Below are 21535 nucleotides of genomic sequence, written 5' to 3'. Positions count from 1 at the left end.
GTGGGGTTGAGTTTGTCCAATATTTCAATGTCGTGTTAATATATAGTTGTTAAATTTTCATCGCTTCAAATGAGCGAAGCTGCTTGATCTCAGTGTTCAATTATAGTCAGGGCTCTATCTCGAAAAAAAAACATAGAAAAACTGACGGTTTCAGATCATGGCATGGCATTAAACAAAAGTTGACGGAATAATATGGAAGAAAGATTTGCAGAACGGAGACGAAAAGAAGCCTTTGCGAAGGAACTGATCTTTAAATGTATAGAGACTGAAACAGTTGACCCGGATGACCTTCTACTAAATATATTGCCCTGGATTTCGCAGCAACATTATGGAGATATAGAAGAAGAAAGGTCAATAGGCGGAGTTTGTGGATATCCCTGCTGTGGAAATGAAGTTGATATCAATGGTACATCAAAAAAAGATACACAGCAGTTCACAATATTCAGCCAAAGTAAAAGGTAGATAGTTACGTCCAAAAATTTTGTGCTAATTTGTTTTTCGGGTTTGCCTCTGGAAAAGCGGCTTGCAGTGTATTTGCAATTTGTGCATTCATAGAGTCGTAAAAATTTTGAACAGATTAATTAATTATAACGGGAAAATTACCTATTTCAGACAATTTTTGCATGCAAAAACTAATTTTCCAGACAAAGTGTGCCTCAAAAATAGCGGAAAATTCAAATTTGCTAAAATAGCTCAAAATTGGCTACTTGCTTTTTAAAATTAATTATGTCTGTTCCAATTTTTCGCCACATATTATAATAACTTGCGAAAAGTGTGAGCAAACAAAATACATTTAAACTAAAACCGAGCTATACGACAATTCTGACCAATTTTGCATGCAAATTTGAACTTTTAGGGGACCTTGAGAAACTCTTTTTCTATTGAAAAATAGCTTTTGCATGCATAAATTGACTGAAATACGTCATTTGCTGTTTTCATTTTTTTGTCTGTTCCAACTCTCTATATATGCAGTGCTGATTTGTTATCCGGACGAAACGATCGAAAATTTAAACTTCGAACGCTGATTTTAAACTTGCGAGAGGAAGTGTCTTTCAATCGGGAACTAGACTTTTTACCCATAAACTACTCTTCTTACACATTTGTAATTGAAGTTGATGTTGCTTTGTTATCGAACCTTAGCAACTTCCAGGCCCCATTGCACTTGGTCTGGGGGTAATGCAGTTGCTTTAGCAACCTATGGTCATCGGTTCGAGTCCCGTCCGGACGTTTTTTTTTCAGTATCTGGAATTGAAATTTCGTTCCTCGGAAAATTGATTTGTCGGTTTTTAGTTTGTCGGCTTAGTTGCAATACGATTTTTTTGCACTATCCATTTCTCATTATAGTTTCAAGTGTCGTTGATTAACTCCTGTAGTTTTTAAAGCTAGTATAACTCACTGGTATATTTTAAGTTTTTTTTTGCCTAGAAGTTTTATTCAGCCTAAATTATTTCGGATCTGGTTCAGTGAACTTTTTTGACATCAATTAAAGCTGATTTTTTAAAATTCATAAATCAGGTCGGTTGGTAGTATAAAAGATAAAAGTTCAATTTTTTTTAATTGCTCAAATTTTTTTCATTTGGCATTTTTGTTTTCGGTTTAATTGGCGTCTAACCACGTGTTGTCGGCTTTCTGAAATAGGTTATTTACTCTTTTTTATTAATTCTGTCTGTTCCAACTTCTTGCAACTCTCTATAAAACCACGTAAAGAAACATTTAAAAAACCAATCAACATAGAACAACCGTTTTTGACATAGTTGCTCACTTTTCCTAACTTTTTTTTGGAAATACGAAACATTCAATCTCAGAAAAAAAAACTCACGATAAACACAGCCAAAAGCTTCTAGTAATGTCCAAGCGTTCACTGTTTTTTTTCTGAGACTGAATGTTTCGTATTTCCAAAGAAAAATTTTAATAAAAAGTGAGCAACCATGTCAGAAACGGTTGTTCTATGTTGATTGGATTTTTTAAATGTTTCTTTACATGGTTTTATAGAGAGTCGCAAGAAGTTGAAACAGACAGAATTAATTAAAAAGAGGAAATGACCTTTTTAAGAAAAATTTTGCATACAAAAGCTCATTTTTCAGACAAGATCACTCAAGGTCACCTAAAAACTCAAATTTGCATGCAAAGGTTGCTCAAAACTTACAGATTGCTCCTTAGTACTTCTGTCTGCTCCAATGTTTTGCTACTTTTTTATATAATGCCAACTAATTGGAAATATCGGTGACCTTGCAGTTTAATCGGTCAAAAACCATTGCACTTTAGGTTAAGTAATTTTTCGGAAATCGTATTCTTGTGCTCAAATCAGTATAAGATGAATTTCGCCGTCAAAATGAGCAATTATAGGTTACTTAACTTCGTTTAGAATCGTTGACCGAAAAGATATTGCCAACAGTTTGGCATTAACTATATAATTATACGAAATTTCACTAAAACTATTTTAGACCGAAATTGGACGCTACTTGAGAGCGCGTTTTTTCTATTTTTCTATTGAGACTTGTAACAAAAAACACTAAAAAGAGCAAAAAATTACCAAATTGAAAAAGAAGCTTTTGTAGCTTATATCAAAGTGAGTTGCACAAAGTTTGCACAGACAAAAAGAATTAGAAAGAGCAAATGACCTATTTCAGAATATTTTTGCATGCTAAAGCTTTGTTCAGAGTATGTCTGTCTCAAAGTCCGCTAAAATCAGCTGTGCACGCTTAAATTGCTTAAAAAGGCCAGATAGCTTTTTTTAGCTAATTTTGTCTTTTCATACATGCTTTTAAAATAACTTGTAAAAAATTGTTTTTTTTTACAGATTAATTGAAAAAAACAATGATTTAAAAAATGGCAATTTTTCAAATTTGAGCAATTTTTGCATGAAACATTGGATTTATAGGTCAGCTTCAGACATACTTCCTTTCTGAAAACTTGACCAAAATAGGGCATTTGCTGTTTATATTTAAATCGGTCTGTTTCAAATTTTGCAACTCTCTATATGAGAGCACATAGAACGCCGTCAAAAAGGCAAGCGAGTGAGCGTCAAAAAAAACTGCGTCTATTTACTTTCAGCATGAAGGTGAGAATTATTGCAAAAATTTATTCAGTGCTGATTTAAATTATGCGGAAAAAAAACGAATATAACTTGAATTTTAAACGCTTTTTTCTCGATTTGGATTAAGAGCAGACAAAAAGTGAAGAGAACAGAAGTTGCTTAGAATTTCATCAGAATTAATATGGTGCAATTTTTTCTCCGGGAGTCTCAGCCAAAATTTTACCCCAAAAATGGGTCAGATTGCCTTTTTTCATTTAATCAAAAATTACGCTGAAACTACTTTATTAATTGATGAGAAATATATATATAGCACAAGAAGCCTCTTACACAGCGTAACAAATTTCTAGAAAGGTCAAATTTCCAAAAATTTGAGTAAACTCTTTAAAATTTGTTTTTAAGCAAAGGTTTTGGGTTTTATATAGTAAAAATCACGTTTTTTGACTATCAAGCAAAAATAGTTTCTCTTTTACAGATTTTTGGAGATTCAACTGTTCAAGAACTTTGTTGGACTGTGCATGAGGCTTCTTGTGATGTATATTTCTGATCAATTAACAAAGTTGTTTCAGCGTAGTTCTTGATTGATTGAAAAAAGCCAAATTGACCCATTTTTGGGGCAAAGTTTTGGTTGAGTATTTCGGAGAAAAAATTGCACCATATTAATTCTGATGAAATTCTAAAAACTTTTGTGTTTTCTTAATGTTAATAAATAGTAAAAGGTTGAAACAGGCAAAAATATAATTAGTAGCAAAAAAATTGGACAGACAGAATTAATTAAAACGAGCAATCAGTTCTTTTCGACGCTTTCTTGCATGCAAAATCTGAAGCCGAACAACCTTGAATTTTTTGTCAGACCAAGTTCAAAATGCGAGATCGTCGATTATCCGATAATTATGCCAGCCTAATTTTTATATACTGCGAAGAACATCCAGATTTTACTATGAAACAGTTCGACGCGTCGGATGCAATTGCCCGCCGTGGTTATAAGTTTTGAGCGAAACTCGGATCTACTTAGCATTCCCCCCCCCCCCCCATTGTATTTACTAAATAATGTTCAAATGCGAGATCGTCGATTATCCAATGATTATGCCAGCTTAATATTTAAATAAGCTGATGAACCTTCAGATTTTATAAAAAAAACAATTAGCAAAATAAGTTGCAAAATCGAAATCTAGAGTTATTTTTAACAACAACAAAAACAGATAAGAACGCCCCCAAAAACTGAATTGAAGTTGATCAAATCGATCAAAATTTGGAAATTAATTGCAAAAAAACATCAGCTACCCTGAGCAACAATTATCCTGTTTCAAGGTTTACTATTCGACGCTTCGGATGCAATTGCCCACTGTTGTTATAGGTTTTGAGCGAAACTCTGCTTTATGAACTTTCGACATTATGTTTATTTCAGTTTTAATTTCCGTTGATTTCCTGTCAGTTGCTCTCTTTAATTAATTCTGTCTGTCCGAGTTTTATGCAACTCTCTTAGTTAAAAAGAGCAATTTGCCATTTTTGAGCAATTTTGACATGCAAATCTGAATTTTTAGGTGCCTTGAGTGATAATTTTTGTCTGAAAAGTTGGTTTTTGTATGCAAAAGTTTTCTCAAATAGGTCATTTGCTCTTTACATTTAATTCTATCTGATCCAACTTTTTGCAACTGTCTAGAATTATAGAGAGTTGCAAAAAGTTTGGACAGACAGAATTAATGAAAAAGAGCAACTGTCTAGACATCAACGGAAACTAAAACTGAAATAAACATAACGTGGAAAGTTCATTAAGCAGAGTTACGGGATCTACTTAACAATCTCCCTTTCAAGAAAGGGGAGGAGATCGTTACCAAGGTTACTTGCAGCAAACTGTCGACCAATCAGAATGCAGCGAAGTCCGAATTTACATACAATGCTCTTGTGCGAAATTACTGTTTTTACTTACAGGGGTGGAGATTCTTTAGTAGATGCAATAGGTTGATTGTTGAGTAGATCCGAGTGTCGCTCAAAACCTATAACCACGGCGGGCAATTGCATCCGAAGCGTCGAAATGTTTTATAGTAAAATCTGGATGCTTATAACAGTAGTTAAAAATTAGGCTAGCATAAGCATCGGATAATCGACTATCTCGCAACTTGATTTTGGTCTGACAAAAAATTCAAGGTTGTTCGGCTTCAGATTTTGCATGTAAAAAGCATTGAAAAGCACTGATTGCTCATTTTAATTAATTCTGTCTGTCCGAACTTTTTGCTACTAATTATAGTAGCAAAAAGTTCGGACAGACAAAAAGAATTGAAAAGAGCAAATGGCCTTTTTCAAACAATTTTTACATTCAAATTTGCATGCAAAAACTGCTGAAAATTGGCAGATTGCTCTTTTTGATTATTTCTGTCTGTTCGAACTTTTTGCAACTCTCTATATAGAGAGTTGCAAAAAGTTCGGACAGACAGAATTAATTAAAAAGAGCAACTGCCTTTTTAACATCAGCGGAAAAAAAAACTGAAATAAACAACGTCGAAAGTTTATAAAGCAGAGTATCGCTCAAAACTTATAACCACGGCGGGCAACTGCATCAGAAGCAGCGAATAGTAAACCTTGAAACAGGAAAATTTTTGCAAAAGTGGCTAAAATTCTAAATTTTGAATGATTTGATCATCTTTTTATTTCCGTTTTTTTTGGAACGGCCTAATCTGTTTTTTTTTGCTCAAAATGCCTCTAGATTTTGATTCTTAAACTAATTTCGCTAACTATTTTTTAGTAAATCTGGATGTTGATTGAAGTATTTAAAAATTAGGCTAGCATAATCATCGGATAATCGACGATCTTGCTTTTCGAATTTGGTCTGACAAAAAATTCAGGGTTGTCCGGCTTCAGATTTTGCATGCAAAAAGCGTCGAAAAGCACTGATTGTTCATTTTAATTATTTTTGTCTGCCCGAACTTCTTGCTACTTATTATAATTAGTAGCAAAAAGTTCGGACAGACAGAATTAATTTAAATGAGCAATCAGTGCTTTTCGATGCTTTTTTACATGCAAAATCTGAAGCCGAACAACCTTGAATTTTTTGTCAGACCTAATTCAAATTGCGAGGTTGTCGATTATCCGATGATTAGGCTAGCCTAATTTTAAAATACTGCTATGAGCATCCAGATTTTACTATAAAACATTTCGAAACTTCGGATGCAATTGCCTGCCGTGGTTATAGGTTTTGAGCGAAACTCGGATCTACTTAACAATTCCCCTTTTGTATCTACTAAAGAATCTCCACCCCTGTAAGTAAAAACAGTAATTTCGCACAAGAGCATTGTATGTAAATTCGTACTTTGCTGCATTCTGATTGGTCGACAGTTTGCTGCAAGTAACCTTAGTAACGATCTCCTCCCCTTTCTTGAAAGGGGGATTGTTAAGTAGATCCCGTAACTCTGTTTTATGAACTTTCCACGTTATGTTTATTTCAGTTTTAGTTTCCGTTGATGTCTAGACAGTTGCTCTTTTTAATTAATTCTGTCTGTCCAAACTTTTTGCAACTCTCTATATATATAATTAGTAGCAAAAAGTTCGGACAGACAGAATTAATTAAAATGAGCAATCAGTGCTTCTCGACGCTTTCTTGCATGCAAAATCTGAAGCCGAACAACCTTGAATTTTTTGTCAGACCAAGTTCAAAATGCGAGATCGTCGATTATCCGATGATTATGCTAGCCTAATTTTTTTATACTGCGAAGAACATACAGATTTTACTATGAAACAGTTCGACGCGTCGGATGCAATTGCCCGCCGTGGTTATAAGTTTTGAGCGAAACTCGGATCTACTTAACAATCCCCCTATTGTATCTACTAAAGAATCTCCACCCCTGTAAGTAAAAACAGTAATTTCGCACAAGAGCATTGTATGTAAATTCGAATTTTGCTGCATTCTGATTGGTCGAAAGTTCGCTGCAAGTAATCTAATTATCAATCCCCCCCCTTTCTTGAAAGTGGGGATTGTTAAGTAGATCCCGAAACTCTGCTTTATGAAATTTCGATGTTATCTTTATTTCAGTTTTAATTTCCGTTCATGTCTAGAGATAGTTGCTCTTTTTAATTAATTCTGTCTGTCCGAACTTTTTGCAACTCTCTATATGCGGTTTAAATGCAATGAAATTAAAATTTCTTAAAAGCTATGCGGTTGAAATGCAATGAAAATTGATTTCAGACGTCAAAATCAGCACTTTTTCTTTAATTTACTTCGCTCAGATGGGCTGATCTAAAAGGATATTGCCAACACTTTCCAATAATTCTCGCCCTGAGACAGTAAATGGCGTTGAAAATGCAACTTAGTCTTCAAAATTGCACTTGAATTGTCGAAAGAGCAAAGCAAACGAATTGCACTTTTACAGAGACGTCAATTGTAACTTCAAGCCCAAGTTCATTCAGCACCGATCTGTCATGCAATTTTCAATGAAACATAACTCACAGTACGCCTTTAGAAAGGCAAACCTCAAACTTCTGCGAAGTTTCCGATTTATTTTTTAGCTTGAAGGTCAGAATTATTTCAAAAATTTGGGGTCCAATAAATTTGTTACAAGGTTGTTATATTCTTGGTTTCGCAGATTGTTTTTTGGTTAATTTGTTATTTAACTGAATTGTAGGGTATACGATCTAACAAACGGACGGAAGTTTTGCAGCGACTGGTGTTTCGCAGCTTCTTCATTCTTAGCCAATCAGATCTCAGCAGCGCCTGTGTGGTCAAAAACAACGGAAGATGGAGTCCCTTTTAGAGAATCAGCGTCTCAAATACAATTATATCCCAAGAGTGCGAAAGGAAAACCAGGTGATGAAATCATTATGAACGAGTTACTTTATGAGATGAGAGAGATGGGTTTGAACGAAGAGCGTTTTCAGAGAACTGGACCATCAAATGAAAAGAATAGCGATGTCAATGAGAGTTCAACATATACTGTGACCGAATACGGCCTTGAAGAGTTGCATGAAGAAGATGGGGAAGTTTTAGTTAAAAACCATGAATCGAGGAAGAAAACTAGAAAGGTTGGATTATTAGGTTTTCAAAGAATTACAGTAATGCTCCAAAAAGTTCTGCAAATATTATTTGTGGCCTTCAAATATCAATTGATTTTTCAATAATTCTGTAGCTCTACAGCCCGTTAACGTATCACAATGAATTGTTTGTCGGCTTAAATATCAATTAGAAACCATGTCTGTTTTTTAAAAAGCAGTTTTTAGGTACAATTTAAGCCAGAAGTGGTCGACCAGAAAGTTGAGACTGAGCTGCATGTAGAGGAAGATGAAGTTGCAGCCAAAATTGAGAGGAGAAGTTTGGGATATTGCAAATTGTGCAATCAGATTATGTCGTGGAAGGCGCCTGCTTCTATCAGTTTGACCACAGGTTAATTATTATTTTCTGATTCAGAATTTTTCTGCTGAAGTTTAAGTTTGTTAACTCTTAAAAATACTGGATGCAATTATTTCTGAAGAGTATATGTTAAGCTGTTTAACTTTTGGCAGGTTCGAAATTCAGAAAATATCATTTTATATACTTCGAAATTGAAAGAGTTCAGAAGATGCAACATAGTCAGATGCAACATATATACTATCTTTCGAAACAACTTTTTAAATTAAAACTTCTTGACGGAATCTAATCGGTTTAAAGATGTACAATCAAGTTCTGGTATTTTAAAAATATTGAAGAGTAGTTTTTATAGGTGGAAATTTCCTGGATCAATGTCTACTGAATGAAGACTTTTGTTTCAAAGTTGCTCAATTTTACTCGAAATCACAAGACGCGGCATTACAGCAACTAATAAATTCATCAGAAAAAAACCCAGGCAATGATCAACATATTGTGTCCATCCCTAATTTGGACAATAAAGATCAGAATAAAGAGAGGCGTGAACTTCTTTTGAAAGGTGTGAACAAAAGTTTCAACGAAGTGAACAGTCGATTCGGTGTGAACAGAAAAATTTGGACCGAAATTGTGAAGTTAGTTAAAACATTCCAATTGACCGCAGAAAATGTATTCGTGGAACCATCTTTGAACCAGGTGTTACTGATTGTTCTGATGAGAATGGTATCAGATTTGAAAACAATTGTTCATGAGACGGATTGGACAGCGTTTGAAATGTTTTGCATATCGGAGTACAAAAAGTACGGTTACAGCGATTTAAATGAGCTTGAGAATTTTGTGCAATGTTTTTGGAAATTAGAATGACGTTTAAAACTTTCTTTAAAAAAATAGATTCTATAATTTATTATGTTTTATAGAGAGCTAGCGATGAGGGATTTTTATTTCAGAAATACGACAAACGAAATTGTTAGCAAGGTTGATCGGACAAAAGTTGATAAAAATGACCAAAAAAATGTACTAGTTTGCTATAACGGGTTAATCTGGTGAATGTTCAACGAGTTTCTTGAGGTTTACGACAGCTTGAAGTTTAGTTAAATCTGTAATATCTCATAAATTTTGACGTCTTCCCCCGAGTGATTGGTGCGTTTTTCAGTTGTTATCAGCTGTTATTATTAGGGTTATCTACGTTTTTTTCTCATGCTTAGTTACGCCGCAGTTAAAATCCCTTTTGTACTGAGTTCAGCGGGACTTCCATGGCTCAATACTACTCACAATGAGGAAAGGGTGAATTTTCTGGCAAGTTACTTTTGGATTATACTGTTTGCCCGTTTTTGTGCCCTGTCGACAGTGTTCTGTCACTGAGGGTCGCAACAATTTCGATGGGTCTAATTGAGTTCAAATAAATATCCAAAAGACTGCTCGTATCAGTGCGAAGCTCTGAATGTTCCGACTGCCGTTTAAGGTCTATTGAATTGTAATAACATAAAACAAATGAAATGTAATAAAAATAAAATGAAAATTTATTTTAAAAATTGAGATTTTTGTGAAAATCATCTACCCGCACGCCATATAAAGTACAAAGTGACAGATTTCTCTCCCATTAACAAATCAAATTGGCAAATGAGCTTCCTTTAACGAATTGGAACAATTTCTAAGACGGATTAAATCTCCGCTTACGCGTTAATAGCGCGAAATACAGCTCGCGTTAATTATCGCAAATTGGCCAAAATGGCAATCTTTAAGCCCCCATAACTTTGTGAAAAAGGATCACAGGTAAAAGATCTTTTCAAGTTAAGCTCAGGACAACAATACTTTTCGAATGATTTTAAAAAATTCCGTCAAAAATGGCTAGTTAAAAAGTCGAAATTTTTCTGAATAAATAATACCCACCCGAGCACAAAAATTCCGTTACTTTCGTTAGGAAAGTCGAAACAAGACTACTCGTATATCAGGGCAAAGCCCTGAATGTTCCGACTGTCCCTTAATTCATCTTGAATATTTTTTGGGAAAAGAAAATATTAAGAATTAATTTGCGCCAAATCAAAGTGTAAAATTTTGAGTGGTACGAAGTTAAAACGACCAATTAGCTAGCCTCGATTCACTTTGAAACGATTTTGTTGTGCGAGATAATTCGCAACGCATACAAACAAGACTGCTCGTATCAGGCCGAAGCCGTGAATGTTCCGACTGCCTTTTAAGGTTTATGGAGCAGTAATAACCTATAAAAAATTAAATAGATAAATAAAAAAAATGAACTTTTTTCTCTAATATTTGAAATTTTATATGAAAATCATCCCCCACACCCCATATAAAGTACAAAAGGATAGATTTCGCTCCTTGTAACAAATAAATTATGGCAAATAAGCTTCTTTCAACCAATTTGGAACGATTTCTAAGACGGATTAAATCTCCGCTTACACGTTAATAGCGCGAAATATATCACTTGTTAATTGTCCCAATTTGGCCAAAATGCCAATCTTTAAACGCCCATAACTCTACGAAAATGATCACAGGTCAAATATCTTTTCAAATTGAAGCTCATGATAACAATATCTTGATGTATATTTCTGATCAATTAACAAAGTTGTTTCAGCGTAGTTCTTGATTGATTGAAAAAAGCCAAATTGACCCATTTTTGGGGCAAAATTTTGGTTGAGTATTTCGGAGAAAAAATTGCACCATATTAATTCTGATGAAATTCTAAAAACTTTTGTGTTTTCTTAATGTTAATAAATAGTAAAAGGTTGAAACAGGCAAAAATATAATTAGTAGCAAAAAAATTGGAAAGACAGAATTAATTAAAACGAGCAATCAGTTCTTTTCGACGCTTTTTTGCATGCAAAATCTGAAGCCTAAACCTTGATTTTTTTGTCAGACCAAATTCAAAATGCGAGATCATCGATTATCCAATGATTATGCCAGCTTAATATTTAAATAAGCTGATGAACATTCAGATTTTATAAAAAAAACAATTAGCAAAATAAGTTGCAAAATCGAAATCTAGAGTTATTTTTAACAACAAAAAAACAGATAAGAACGCCCCCAAAAACTGAATTGAAGTTGATCAAATCGATCAAAATTTGGAAATTAATTGCAAAAAAACATCAGCTACCCTGAGCAACAATTATCCTGTTTCAAGGTTTACTATTCGACGCTTCGGATGCAATTGCCCACTGTTGTTATAGGTTTTGAGCGAAACTCTGCTTTATGAACTTTCGACATTATGTTTATTTCAGTTTTAATTTCCGTTGATGTCCTGTCAGTTGCTCTCTTTAATTAATTCTGTCTGTCCGAGTTTTTTGCAACTCTCTTAGTTAAAAAGAGCAATTTGCCATTTTTGAGCAATTTTTACATGCAAATCTGAATTTTTAGGTGCCTTGAGTGATAATTTTTGTCTGAAAAGTTGGTTTTTGTATGCAAAAGTTTTCTCAAACAGGTCATTTGCTCTTTTCATTTAATTCTATCTGATCCAACTTTTTGCAACTGTCTAGAATTATAGAGAGTTGCAAAAAGTTTGGACAGACAGAATTAATGAAAAAGAGCAACTGTCTAGACATCAACGGAAACTAAAACTGAAATAAACATAACGTGGAAAGTTCATTAAGCAGAGTTACGGGATCTACTTAACAATCTCCCTTTCAAGAAAGGGGAGGAGATCGTTACTAAGGTTACTTGCAGCAAACTGTCGACCAATCAGAATGCAGCAAAGTCCGAATTTACATACAATGCTCTTGTGCGAAATTACTGTTTTTACTTACAGGGGTGGAGATTCTTTAGTAGATGCAATAGGTTGATTGTTGAGTAGATCCGAGTGTCGCTCAAAACCTATAACCACGGCGGGCAATTGCATCCGGAGCGTCGAAATGTTTTATAGTAAAATCTGGATGCTCATAACAGTAGTTAAAAATTAGGTTAGCATAAGCATCGGATAATCGACTATCTCGCAACTTGATTTTGGTCTGACAAAAAATTCAAGGTTGTTCGGCTTCAGATTTTGCATGTAAAAAGCATTGAAAAGCAATGATTGCTCATTTTAATTAATTCTGTCTGTTCGAACTTTTTGCTACTAATTATAGTAGCAAAAAGTTCGGACAGACAAAAAGAATTGAAAAGAGCAAATGGCCTTTTTCAAACAATTTTTACATTCAAATTTGCATGCAAAAACTGCTGAAAATTGGCAGATTGCTCTTTTTGATTATTTCTGTCTGTTCGAACTTTTTGCAATTCTCTATATAGAGAGTTGCAAAAAGTTCGGACAGACAGAATTAATTAAAAAGAGCAACTGCCTTTTTAACATCAGCGGAAAAAAAAACTGAAATAAACAACGTCGAAAGTTTATAAAGCAGAGTATCGCTCAAATTTTATAACCACGGCGGGCAACTGCATCAGAAGCAGCGAATAGTAAACCTTGAAACAGGAAAATTTTTGCAAAAGTGGCTAAAATTCTAAATTTTGAATGATTTGATCATCTTTTTATTTCCGTTTTTTTTGGAACGGCCTAATCTGTTTTTTTTTTGCTCAAAATGCCTCTAGATTTTGATTCTTAACCTAATTTCGCTAACTATTTTTTAGTAAATCTGGATGTTGATTGAAGTATTTAAAATTTAGGCTAGCATAATCATCGGATAATCGACGATCTTGCTTTTCGAATTTGGTCTGACAAAAAATTCAGGGTTGTCCGGCTTCAGATTTTGCATGCAAAAAGCGTCGAAAAGCACTGATTGTTCATTTTAATTATTTTTGTCTGCCCGAACTTCTTGCTACTTATTATAATTAGTAGCAAAAAGTTCGGACAGACAGAATTAATTAAAATGAGCAATCAGTGCTTTTCGATGCTTTTTTACATGCAAAATCTGAAGCCGAACAACCTTGAATTATTTGTCAGACCTAATTCAAATTGCGAGGTTGTCGATTATCCGATGATTAGGCTAGCCTAATTTTAAAATACTGCTATGAGCATCCAGATTTTACTATAAAACATTTCGAAACTTCAGATGCAATTGCCTGCCGTGGTTATAGGTTTTGAGCGAAAATCGGATCTACTTAACAATTCCCCTATTGTATCTACTAAAGAATCTCCACCCCTGTAAGTAAGAACAGTAATTTCGCACAAGAGCATTGTATGTAAATTCGTACTCTGCTGCATTCTGATTGGTCGACAGTTTGCTGCAAGTAACCTTGGTAACGATCTCCTCCCCTTTCTTGAAAGGGGGATTGTTAAGTAGATCCCGTAACTCTGTTTTATGAACTTTCCACGTTATGTTTATTTCAGTTTTAGTTTCCGTTGATGTCTAGACAGTTGCTCTTTTAAATTAATTCTGTCTGTCCAAACTTTTTGCAACTTTCTATATATATAATTAGTAGCAAAAAGTTCGGCCAGACAGAATTAATTAAAATGAGCAATCAGTGCTTCTCGACGCTTTCTTGCATGCAAAATCTGAAGCCGAACAACCTTGAATTTTTTGTCAGACCAAGTTCAAAATGCGAGATCGTCGATTATCCGATAATTATGCTAGCCTAATTTTTATATACTGCGAAGAACATCCAGATTTTACTATGAAACAGTTCGACGCGTCGGATGCAATTGCCCGCCGTGGTTATAAGTTTTGAGCGAAACTCGGATCTACTTAGCATTCCCCCCCCATTGTATTTACTAAATAATATACAACCCTGTAAATATAAATAGTAAAGTCGCACTAGAGCATTGTATGTAAATTCGAATTTTGCTGCATTCTGATTGGTCGAAAGTTCGCTGCAAGTAATCTAATTATCAATCCCCCCCCCCTTTCTTGAAAGTGGGGATTGTTAAGTAGATCCCGAAACTCTGCTTTATGAAATTTCGATGTTATCTTTATTTCAGTTTTAATTTCCGTTCATGTCTAGAGATAGTTGCTCTTTTTAATTAATTCTGTCTGTCCGAACTTTTTGCAACTCTCTATATGCGGTTTAAATGCAATGAAATTAAAATTTATTAAAAGCTATGCGGTTGAAATGCAATGAAAATTGATTTCAGACGTCAAAATCAGCACTTTTTCTTTAATTTACTTCGCTCAGATGGGCTGATCTAAAAGGATATTGCCAACACTTTCCAATAATTCTGGCCCTGAGACAGTAAATGGCGTTGAAAATGCAACTTAGTCTTCAAAATTGCACTTGAATTGTCGAAAGAGCAAAGCAAACGAATTGCACTTTTACAGAGACGTCAATTGTAACTTCAAGCCCAATTTGTAAAGAAGTTCATTCAGCACCGATCTGTCATGCAATTTTCAATGAAACATAACTCACAGTACGCCTTTAGAAAGGCAAACCTCAAACTTCTGCGAAGTTTTCGATTTATTTTTTAGCTTGAAGGTCAGAATTATTTCAAAAATTTGGGGTCCAATAAATTTGTTACAAGGTTGTTATATTCTTGGTTTCGCAGATTGTTTTTTGGTTAATTTGTTATTTAACTGAATTGTAGGGTATACGATCTAACAAACCGACGGAAGTTTTGCAGCGACTGGTGTTTCGCAGCTTCTTCATTCTTAGCCAATCAGATCTCAGCAGCGCCTGTGTGGTCAAAAACAACGGAAGATGGAGTCCCTTTTAGAGAATCAACGTCTCAAATACAATTATATCCCAAGAGTGCGAAAGGAAAACCAGGTGATGAAATCATTATGAACGAGTTACTTTATGAGATGAGAGAGATGGGTTTGAACGAAGAGCGTTTTCAGAGAACTGGACCATCAAATGAAAAGAATAGCGATGTCAATGAGAGTTCAACATATACTGTGACCGAATACGGCCTTGAAGAGTTGCATGAAGAAGATGGGGAAGTTTTAGTTAAAAACCAGGAATCGAGGAAGAAAACTAGAAAGGTTGGATTATTAGGTTTTGAAAGAATTACAGTAATGCTCCAAAAAGTTCTGCAAATATTATTTGTGGCCTTCAAATATCAATTGATTTTTCAATAATTCTGTAGCTCTACAGCCCGTTAACGTATCACAATGAATTGTGTTTGTCGGCTTAAATATCAATTAGAAACCATGTCTGTTTTTTAAAAAGCAGTTTTTAGGTACAATTTAAGCCAGAACTGGTCGACCAGAAAGTTGAGACTGAGCTGCATGTAGAGGAAGATGAAGTTGAAGCCAAAATTGAGAGGAGAAGTTTGGGATATTGCAAATTGTGCAATCAGATTTTGTCGTGGAAGGCGCCTGCTTCTATCAGTTTGACCACAGGTTAATTATATTAAATACTTCGAAATTGAAAGAGTTCAGAAGATGCAACATTTATACTATCTTTCGAAACAACTTTTTGAATTAAAACTTCTTCACGGAATCTAATCGATTTAAAGATGTAAAATCAAGTTCTGATATTTCAATAATATTGAAGAGTATTTTTTTTACAGGTGGAAATTTGGATCAATGTCTACAGAGTGAAGACGTTTGTTTCAAAGTTGCTCAATTTTACTCGAAATCACAAGACATGGCATTACAGCAACTAATAAATTCATCAGAAAATAATCCAGGCAATGATCATCATATTGTCTCCATCCCTAATTTGGACAATAAAGATCAGAATAAAGAGAGGCGTGAACTTCTTTTGAAAGGTGTGAACAAAAGTTTCAACGAAGTGAACAGTCGATTCGGTGTGAACAGAAAAATTTGGACCGAAATTGTGAAGTTAGTTAAAACATTCCAATTGACCGCAGAAAATGTATTCGTGGAACCATCTTTGAACCAGGTGTCACTGATTGTTCTGATGAGAATGGTATCAGATTTGAAAGCAATTGTTCATGAGAAGGATTGGACAGCGTTTGAAATGTTTTGCATATCGGAGTACAAAAAGTATGGTTACAGCGATTTAAATGAGCTTGAGAATTTTGTGCAATGTTTTTGGAAAATAGAATGATTAGGTTAATTGCTGTTTATAAAAGTAATTCACGTTTAAAACTTTCTTTAAAAAAATAGATTTATAATTAATTATGTTTTATAGAGAGCTAGCGACGATTGATTTTTTATTTCAGAAATACGACAAACGAAATTGTTAGCAAGGTTGGTCGGACAAAAGTTGATAAAAGTGACCAAAAAAATTGTACTAGTTTGCTATAACGGGTTAATCTGGTGAATGTTCAACGAGTTTCTTGAGGTTTACGACAGCTTGAAGTTTAGTTTAATCTGTAATATCTCATAAATTTTGACGTCTTCCCCCGAGTGATTGGTGCGTTTTTAAGTTGTTAACAGCTGTTATTATTAGGGTTATCTACGTTTTTTCTCATGCTTAGTTACGCCGCAGATAAAATCCCTTTTGTACTGAGTTCAGCGGGACTTCCTTGGCTCAATACTACTCCCAATGAGGAAAGGGTGAATTTTCTGGCAAGTTACTTTTGGATTATACTGTTTGCCCGCTTTTGTGCCCTGTCGACAGTGTTCTGTCACTGACGGTCGCAACAATTTCGATGGGGCTAATTGAGTTCAAATAAATATCCAACAGACTGCTCGTATCAGGGCGAAGCTCTGAATTTTCCGACTGCCGTTTAAGGTCTATTGAATAGTAATAACATGAAACAAATAAAATGTAATAAAAATAAAATGAAAATTTATTTTGAAAATTGAGATTTTTGTGAAAATCATCTACCCGCACGCCATATAAAGTACAAAGTGACAGATTTCTCTCACATTAACAAATCAAATTGGCAAATGAGCTTCCTTTAACCAATTGGAACAATTTCTAAGACGGATTAAATCTCCGCTTACGCGTTAATAGCGCGAAATACAGCTCGCGTTAATTATCCCAAAATGGCAATCTTTAAGCCCCCATAACTTTGTGAAAATTGATCACAGGTAAAAGATCTTTTCAAGTTAAGCTCAAGACAACAATACTTTTCGAATGCTTGAAAAAAAATTTTGTCAAAAACGGCTAGTTAAAAAGTCGAAATTTGTCTGAATAAATAATACCCACCCGAGCACAAAAATTCCGTTACTTTCGTTAGGAAAGTCGAAACAAGACTGCTCGTATATCAGGGCAAAGCCCTGAATGTTCCGACTGTCCCTTAACTCATATTGAAAATTTTTTGGGAAAAGAAAATACTAAGATTTAATTTGGGCCAAATCAAAGTGTAAAATTTTGAGTCGTACGAAGTTAAAACGACCAATTAGCTAGCCTCGATTCACTTTGAAACGATTTTGTTGTGCGAGATAATTCGCAACGCATACAAACAAGACTGCTCGTATCAGGCCGAAGCCGTCAATGTTCCGACTGCCTTTTGAGGTTTATGGAGCAGTAATAACCTAAAAAAAATTAAATAGATAAATAAAAAAAATGGAAATTTTTTCTCTCTAATATTAGAATTTTTTTATGAAAATGATCCCCCCACACGCCATATAAAGTACAAAAGGATAGTTTTCGCTCCTTGTAACAAATAAATTTTGGCAAATAGGCTTCTTTCAACCAATTTGGAACGATTTCTAAGACGGATTAAATCTCCGCTTACACGTTAATAGCGCGAAATATATCACTTGTTAATTGTCCTAGTTTGGCTAAAATGCCAATCTTTAAATGCCCATAACTCTACGAAAAAGGATCAAAGGTCAAATATCTTTTCAAATTCAAGCTCATGATAACAATACCTTTTGAATGGTATAAAAAAACTCCGTCATAAATAGCTAGTTAAAAAGTCGAAATTTGTCTGAAGAAAAAAAACCACCCCAGCATAAATGTTCCTTTACTTTCGTTTCGAAAGTCCGAACAATAATTCGCGTTACCTTCTCAGCAATATGAATAAATTCTTCAAAGCGCGCATAATTTAGTCCAGAACATGGTCAGTTTGGCAATTTTCAAACCCCCAGAACTTTACAAAAAAATAATCGGAGGTAAAATATTTTTTAAGTTTGAATTAAGGAATTCGATATCTTCAATGGGGTATAAACATTTTTTGTCAAAAACTTTTATTTCGATCGACGAAAATTGACCGAATAAAAAAACCACACTGAGTATAAATATTCCGTTTTCTTCGAAAGTAGGAACAACAATTGCGGAAGGGTCTATAGCGTGGCCAGAATGAAATTCATGATTTAGATCAAGTATAGGGGTGCGCGATTAATTTATGCATTGCCTCTGCAATGTAAATTTGACATACTATTTTCACTAATGAAGTTATCCTTGGGACTTTTTCTTTCTTCTAGTGAAATTAATGTTATAAGCCACACAATCAAGCTATGTTTGACTCAATGCTTGTTCAGCTTCACTCTAATTCAATCCACTAACTCAAAGCTATAATCAAGAGACGGTTTTTTCATCTTCTAATCATTCATATATGGATAAATTTCCTCAAAAATCAGTCTGGTGATCCTATCCCGTTCCGAATGGTTAATGCTTGGGATTATGCTATCTTCCCTTGTTAACTTAGTACTTTAATAATTTTGGGGCTTAAACGGCCATAGGTCAATTATGGGTCACATGAAGTCATTGTCCAGGAGGATGGCTAAGGGTTCCGAGGGGATGCTGACCATAATTTTAATCCATTTCAGATTAACACTTCCCGCTTTATCCCTTTCTTAAGGTCAATAATCACTTTTTCCGATAATCAAATGGCTTTAAAAACCGGAAGGAGTCGCCGCATTGGTTTTGTCCACAAGGGCTCTTTTTTCGATTGTTTCTACTATCAATTGCCACTGTATAATTGATTGATTTTCCCCCGCTCAATATTTTGCGTAAAATGCCTATGCTCGATCCAGGTATTTGTTTTCGCTAGCTTCCTGCCTAAGCGTCGAATTGGTCTCAAATGGTTATCCATAGTGTATCTTGCCACTATCTATCATATCCTAAAGTTTTGGCTCCCTAGGTTTTTTAGGGTCGAAAATTATTTTCAGGAGTTTGAGGGTGGGAAATTTTTTTTGCCCATAAAACCGGAAAAAGGGGTCTGGTGTTCTAAACTTAGCCTCCCTCAACTTGGATTGCAGCAGACTAAATTTTGGTCGCATTTCAACCGCTAGTTACTGAATTCTAATAGGGCGATTTGCGCTTTCGGGAACTGTTATCACTGGGCTTGAGGATCCCCAGGACCTGTATCGGTTCTGTGAATTTCATAAATTTCGCATTCTTAGTTCAAGTTTGGGGGTCGTCTGCCGTTTTTTCTTCTTTTTAGGTTTCTGCCATTGGTAGGAGGAGTTATTCTTTTCAGATTTGAACGATTTTGATCTTGGCTGTTTGTTTATTTTTCTACTTATCATATTGACTAATCAATGCTAATAGTACGCACCAACCATTAGCCCTTTCATATTACGCATAATTCGACCGCCTTCAATCATGGAGTCTATTTGTCTATTGTCGACTATCATGAGACTGAGTCTGACGGGAGGGAGGTTCTCCAATTTTGAATAGGGTCCAAAAAGCAACGTTCCTCCGTAAGGCTCAGTTACATTCCGTCTCCCTGCAAATTTTACGGGGCAGTTGTTCTGTATGATGGTAACATTGCCCCTCCTGCAAAATGCTGAGCCAACTCAGCCCATTCGAGGCGGCCCTCGGTGGAGATGTTGGCTTGCATGTGCGACTGACTAGTGGAAGTAATATCGGTGTTGGAAATCATTTTCCAGTTGTATTGAACGAATATAGAACGTGGTTGCTGATTGAGCAACGGGGACGCAATTTGATGAAGGACCGTAACTTTTTTTGCTTATTATTGTATAGGCATTTTATACTGTGTTGTGTTTTTACTCTAAACATTCCTTGCTTGTTGTAATTAGACGTAATTAATCTTTTGTTTTGCCAATAACCTTAGCAGTAGTTCGGCTATAATCAGTAACTGAGACTAATTCTTTTAAGATTTGAACGATACAAACAACCAATTCTACATCATTTCGTCCAAAATAAAATAACCCGTAACCGTTTGGATCATCTCTTAAATTCAGAAACTAAAAAGTCTCTTGATTTTTTCTGACCCTGTGCGTCAGTTTGTAATATTGTGACAATTTTCAGAGTCAGTGAAGAATAAACAATTATAAATGTCGTCGCAATCAACCAGCAGTTCTTCAGCTGGAGGTTCTTCTGCAGCTAGTAAACTCACAGATACGAGAGCAGAACTAGTGGAACTACTTCGGAGGAAGCAGGAGTTGGCGGACAATCTGGCCTCTTTAGAGAGACAGATCTACGCGTTTGAGGGCAGCTACTTAGAAGACACTCATTTGTATGGGAACATCATCAGAGGCTGGGACAGATATCTGTCTCACAAAAGTGCAAATAGCAACAAACCAGAGAAGAAGCTAAAGAAGTTCAAGGTATGTGTCGACGACGTCGCCACAATTGGCAACGGCTGTTTTTCTTTTCCTCCAGCAGCTCTGATTATCATAAAAAATGCGATATGAGCTAATTGGGGCCCTTATAGGCTACAAAGGAAAAAGATCCCAAAAACAAGTGTAAACTAGGAACAGCTGTTGTGCCAAAGGCTGAGAACTAATTTTTTTTTCTAGAACAACTAAGGCGCATAAAACTTGGTGGTCCCGAATCTGAATTTCTGGAATTGTTAATTTTTAAATTAAATTAAATGATAGTTCGAGCCTGTGATGTTTACCGAATCGTTTTTTATTCAGGAGTCGGAACGTCTCTTCTCGAAAAGCAGTGTTACTTCAGCTGCGGCCGTTGAAAAACAACCCCCTCAGCCAACCGGTCCACCCCACCCTAACCAACACAACAACAGCAACTCAGCCTCATCTTCAGCATCTGCATCAGCCCCTCCCCCTTTGTCGTCAGCTACCTCGCCTCCAACTGCCCCACCTAAGAGTAGAACGTCTGGGGGAGGGGGTGGCGATGCGACGAGTCCGAGGAATATCACAAATGCACAGAGTAATAACGGGAACAGTAGTGGCGGCACTCCTGCAATGCAATCGGGAGGTGTGGCCAAGAAAAAGAGGAAAGTTCACCCGCAAAAATGAACATCGATAGAAGTAACGAGACCGTTCCGAAACTTCCAAAAAAGCTATTAACACGTTCCGAAGTTTGCAATATGATTTATTCGAATCTTGGAGACAATAGAATCCCGGTTGTTGAATGAACTGTTCTACTCAAAGTGTAATTCTGCAGTAGCTCACTCAAGTTGATCGTAATTGTAAATTTTAGCTGAATTTTTTCCTTTCATGAATTTACTTTTTGTTTTGGTGGCGGTTTCTCTCATAATAGCACAGAGTCATATCTTATCA

At 35.3% G+C, this 21535-nt stretch overlaps 2 protein-coding genes across 2 annotated transcripts; both read left to right on the top strand.

Annotated features, from left to right (window-relative positions):
- The first annotated feature begins 158 nt into the window (after positions 1-158).
- On the top strand, positions 159-16327 carry LOC134851882 (uncharacterized). The gene is made up of 7 exons (XM_063868157.1): positions 159-458; positions 7651-8047; positions 8243-8405; positions 8722-9214; positions 14824-15220; positions 15418-15580; positions 15751-16327. Exons 1-7 carry the CDS (start codon positions 193-195, stop codon positions 16251-16253), a joined length of 2382 nt encoding a protein of 793 aa, XP_063724227.1. The 5' UTR covers positions 159-192; the 3' UTR covers positions 16254-16327.
- Positions 16328-20308: 3981 nt separating this feature from the next.
- Positions 20309-21477, top strand: LOC134851221 (chromatin modification-related protein MEAF6-like). The gene is made up of 2 exons (XM_063867205.1): positions 20309-20617; positions 20930-21477. The coding sequence occupies exons 1-2, from the start codon at positions 20345-20347 to the stop codon at positions 21269-21271; spliced, it is 615 nt and encodes a 204-aa protein (XP_063723275.1). The 5' UTR covers positions 20309-20344; the 3' UTR covers positions 21272-21477.
- The last annotated feature ends 58 nt before the right edge of the window (positions 21478-21535 follow it).

This window comes from Symsagittifera roscoffensis, chromosome 7, assembly GCF_963678635.1.
Source record: "Symsagittifera roscoffensis chromosome 7, txSymRosc1.1, whole genome shotgun sequence".
Taxonomy (NCBI): domain Eukaryota; kingdom Metazoa; phylum Xenacoelomorpha; order Acoela; family Convolutidae; genus Symsagittifera; species Symsagittifera roscoffensis.
Note: the sequence above shows the minus strand (reverse complement) of the source record. Positions and strands in the feature narration are given on the sequence as shown.

Coding starts and splice junctions, on each gene's coding strand:
- LOC134851221 (XM_063867205.1), top strand. CDS start 20,345: ATGTCGTCGCAATCAACCAGCAGTTCTTCAGCTGGAGGTTCTTCTGCA. Junction 20,618..20,929: donor AGAAGCTAAAGAAGTTCAAG/GTATGTGTCGAC, acceptor TTTTTTATTCAG/GAGTCGGAACGTCTCTTCTC.
- LOC134851882 (XM_063868157.1), top strand. CDS start 193: ATGGAAGAAAGATTTGCAGAACGGAGACGAAAAGAAGCCTTTGCGAAG. Junction 8,406..8,721: donor TTCTATCAGTTTGACCACAG/GTTAATTATTAT, acceptor TAGTTTTTATAG/GTGGAAATTTCCTGGATCAA. Junction 9,215..14,823: donor AATTTTGTGCAATGTTTTTG/GAAATTAGAATG, acceptor ACTGAATTGTAG/GGTATACGATCTAACAAACC.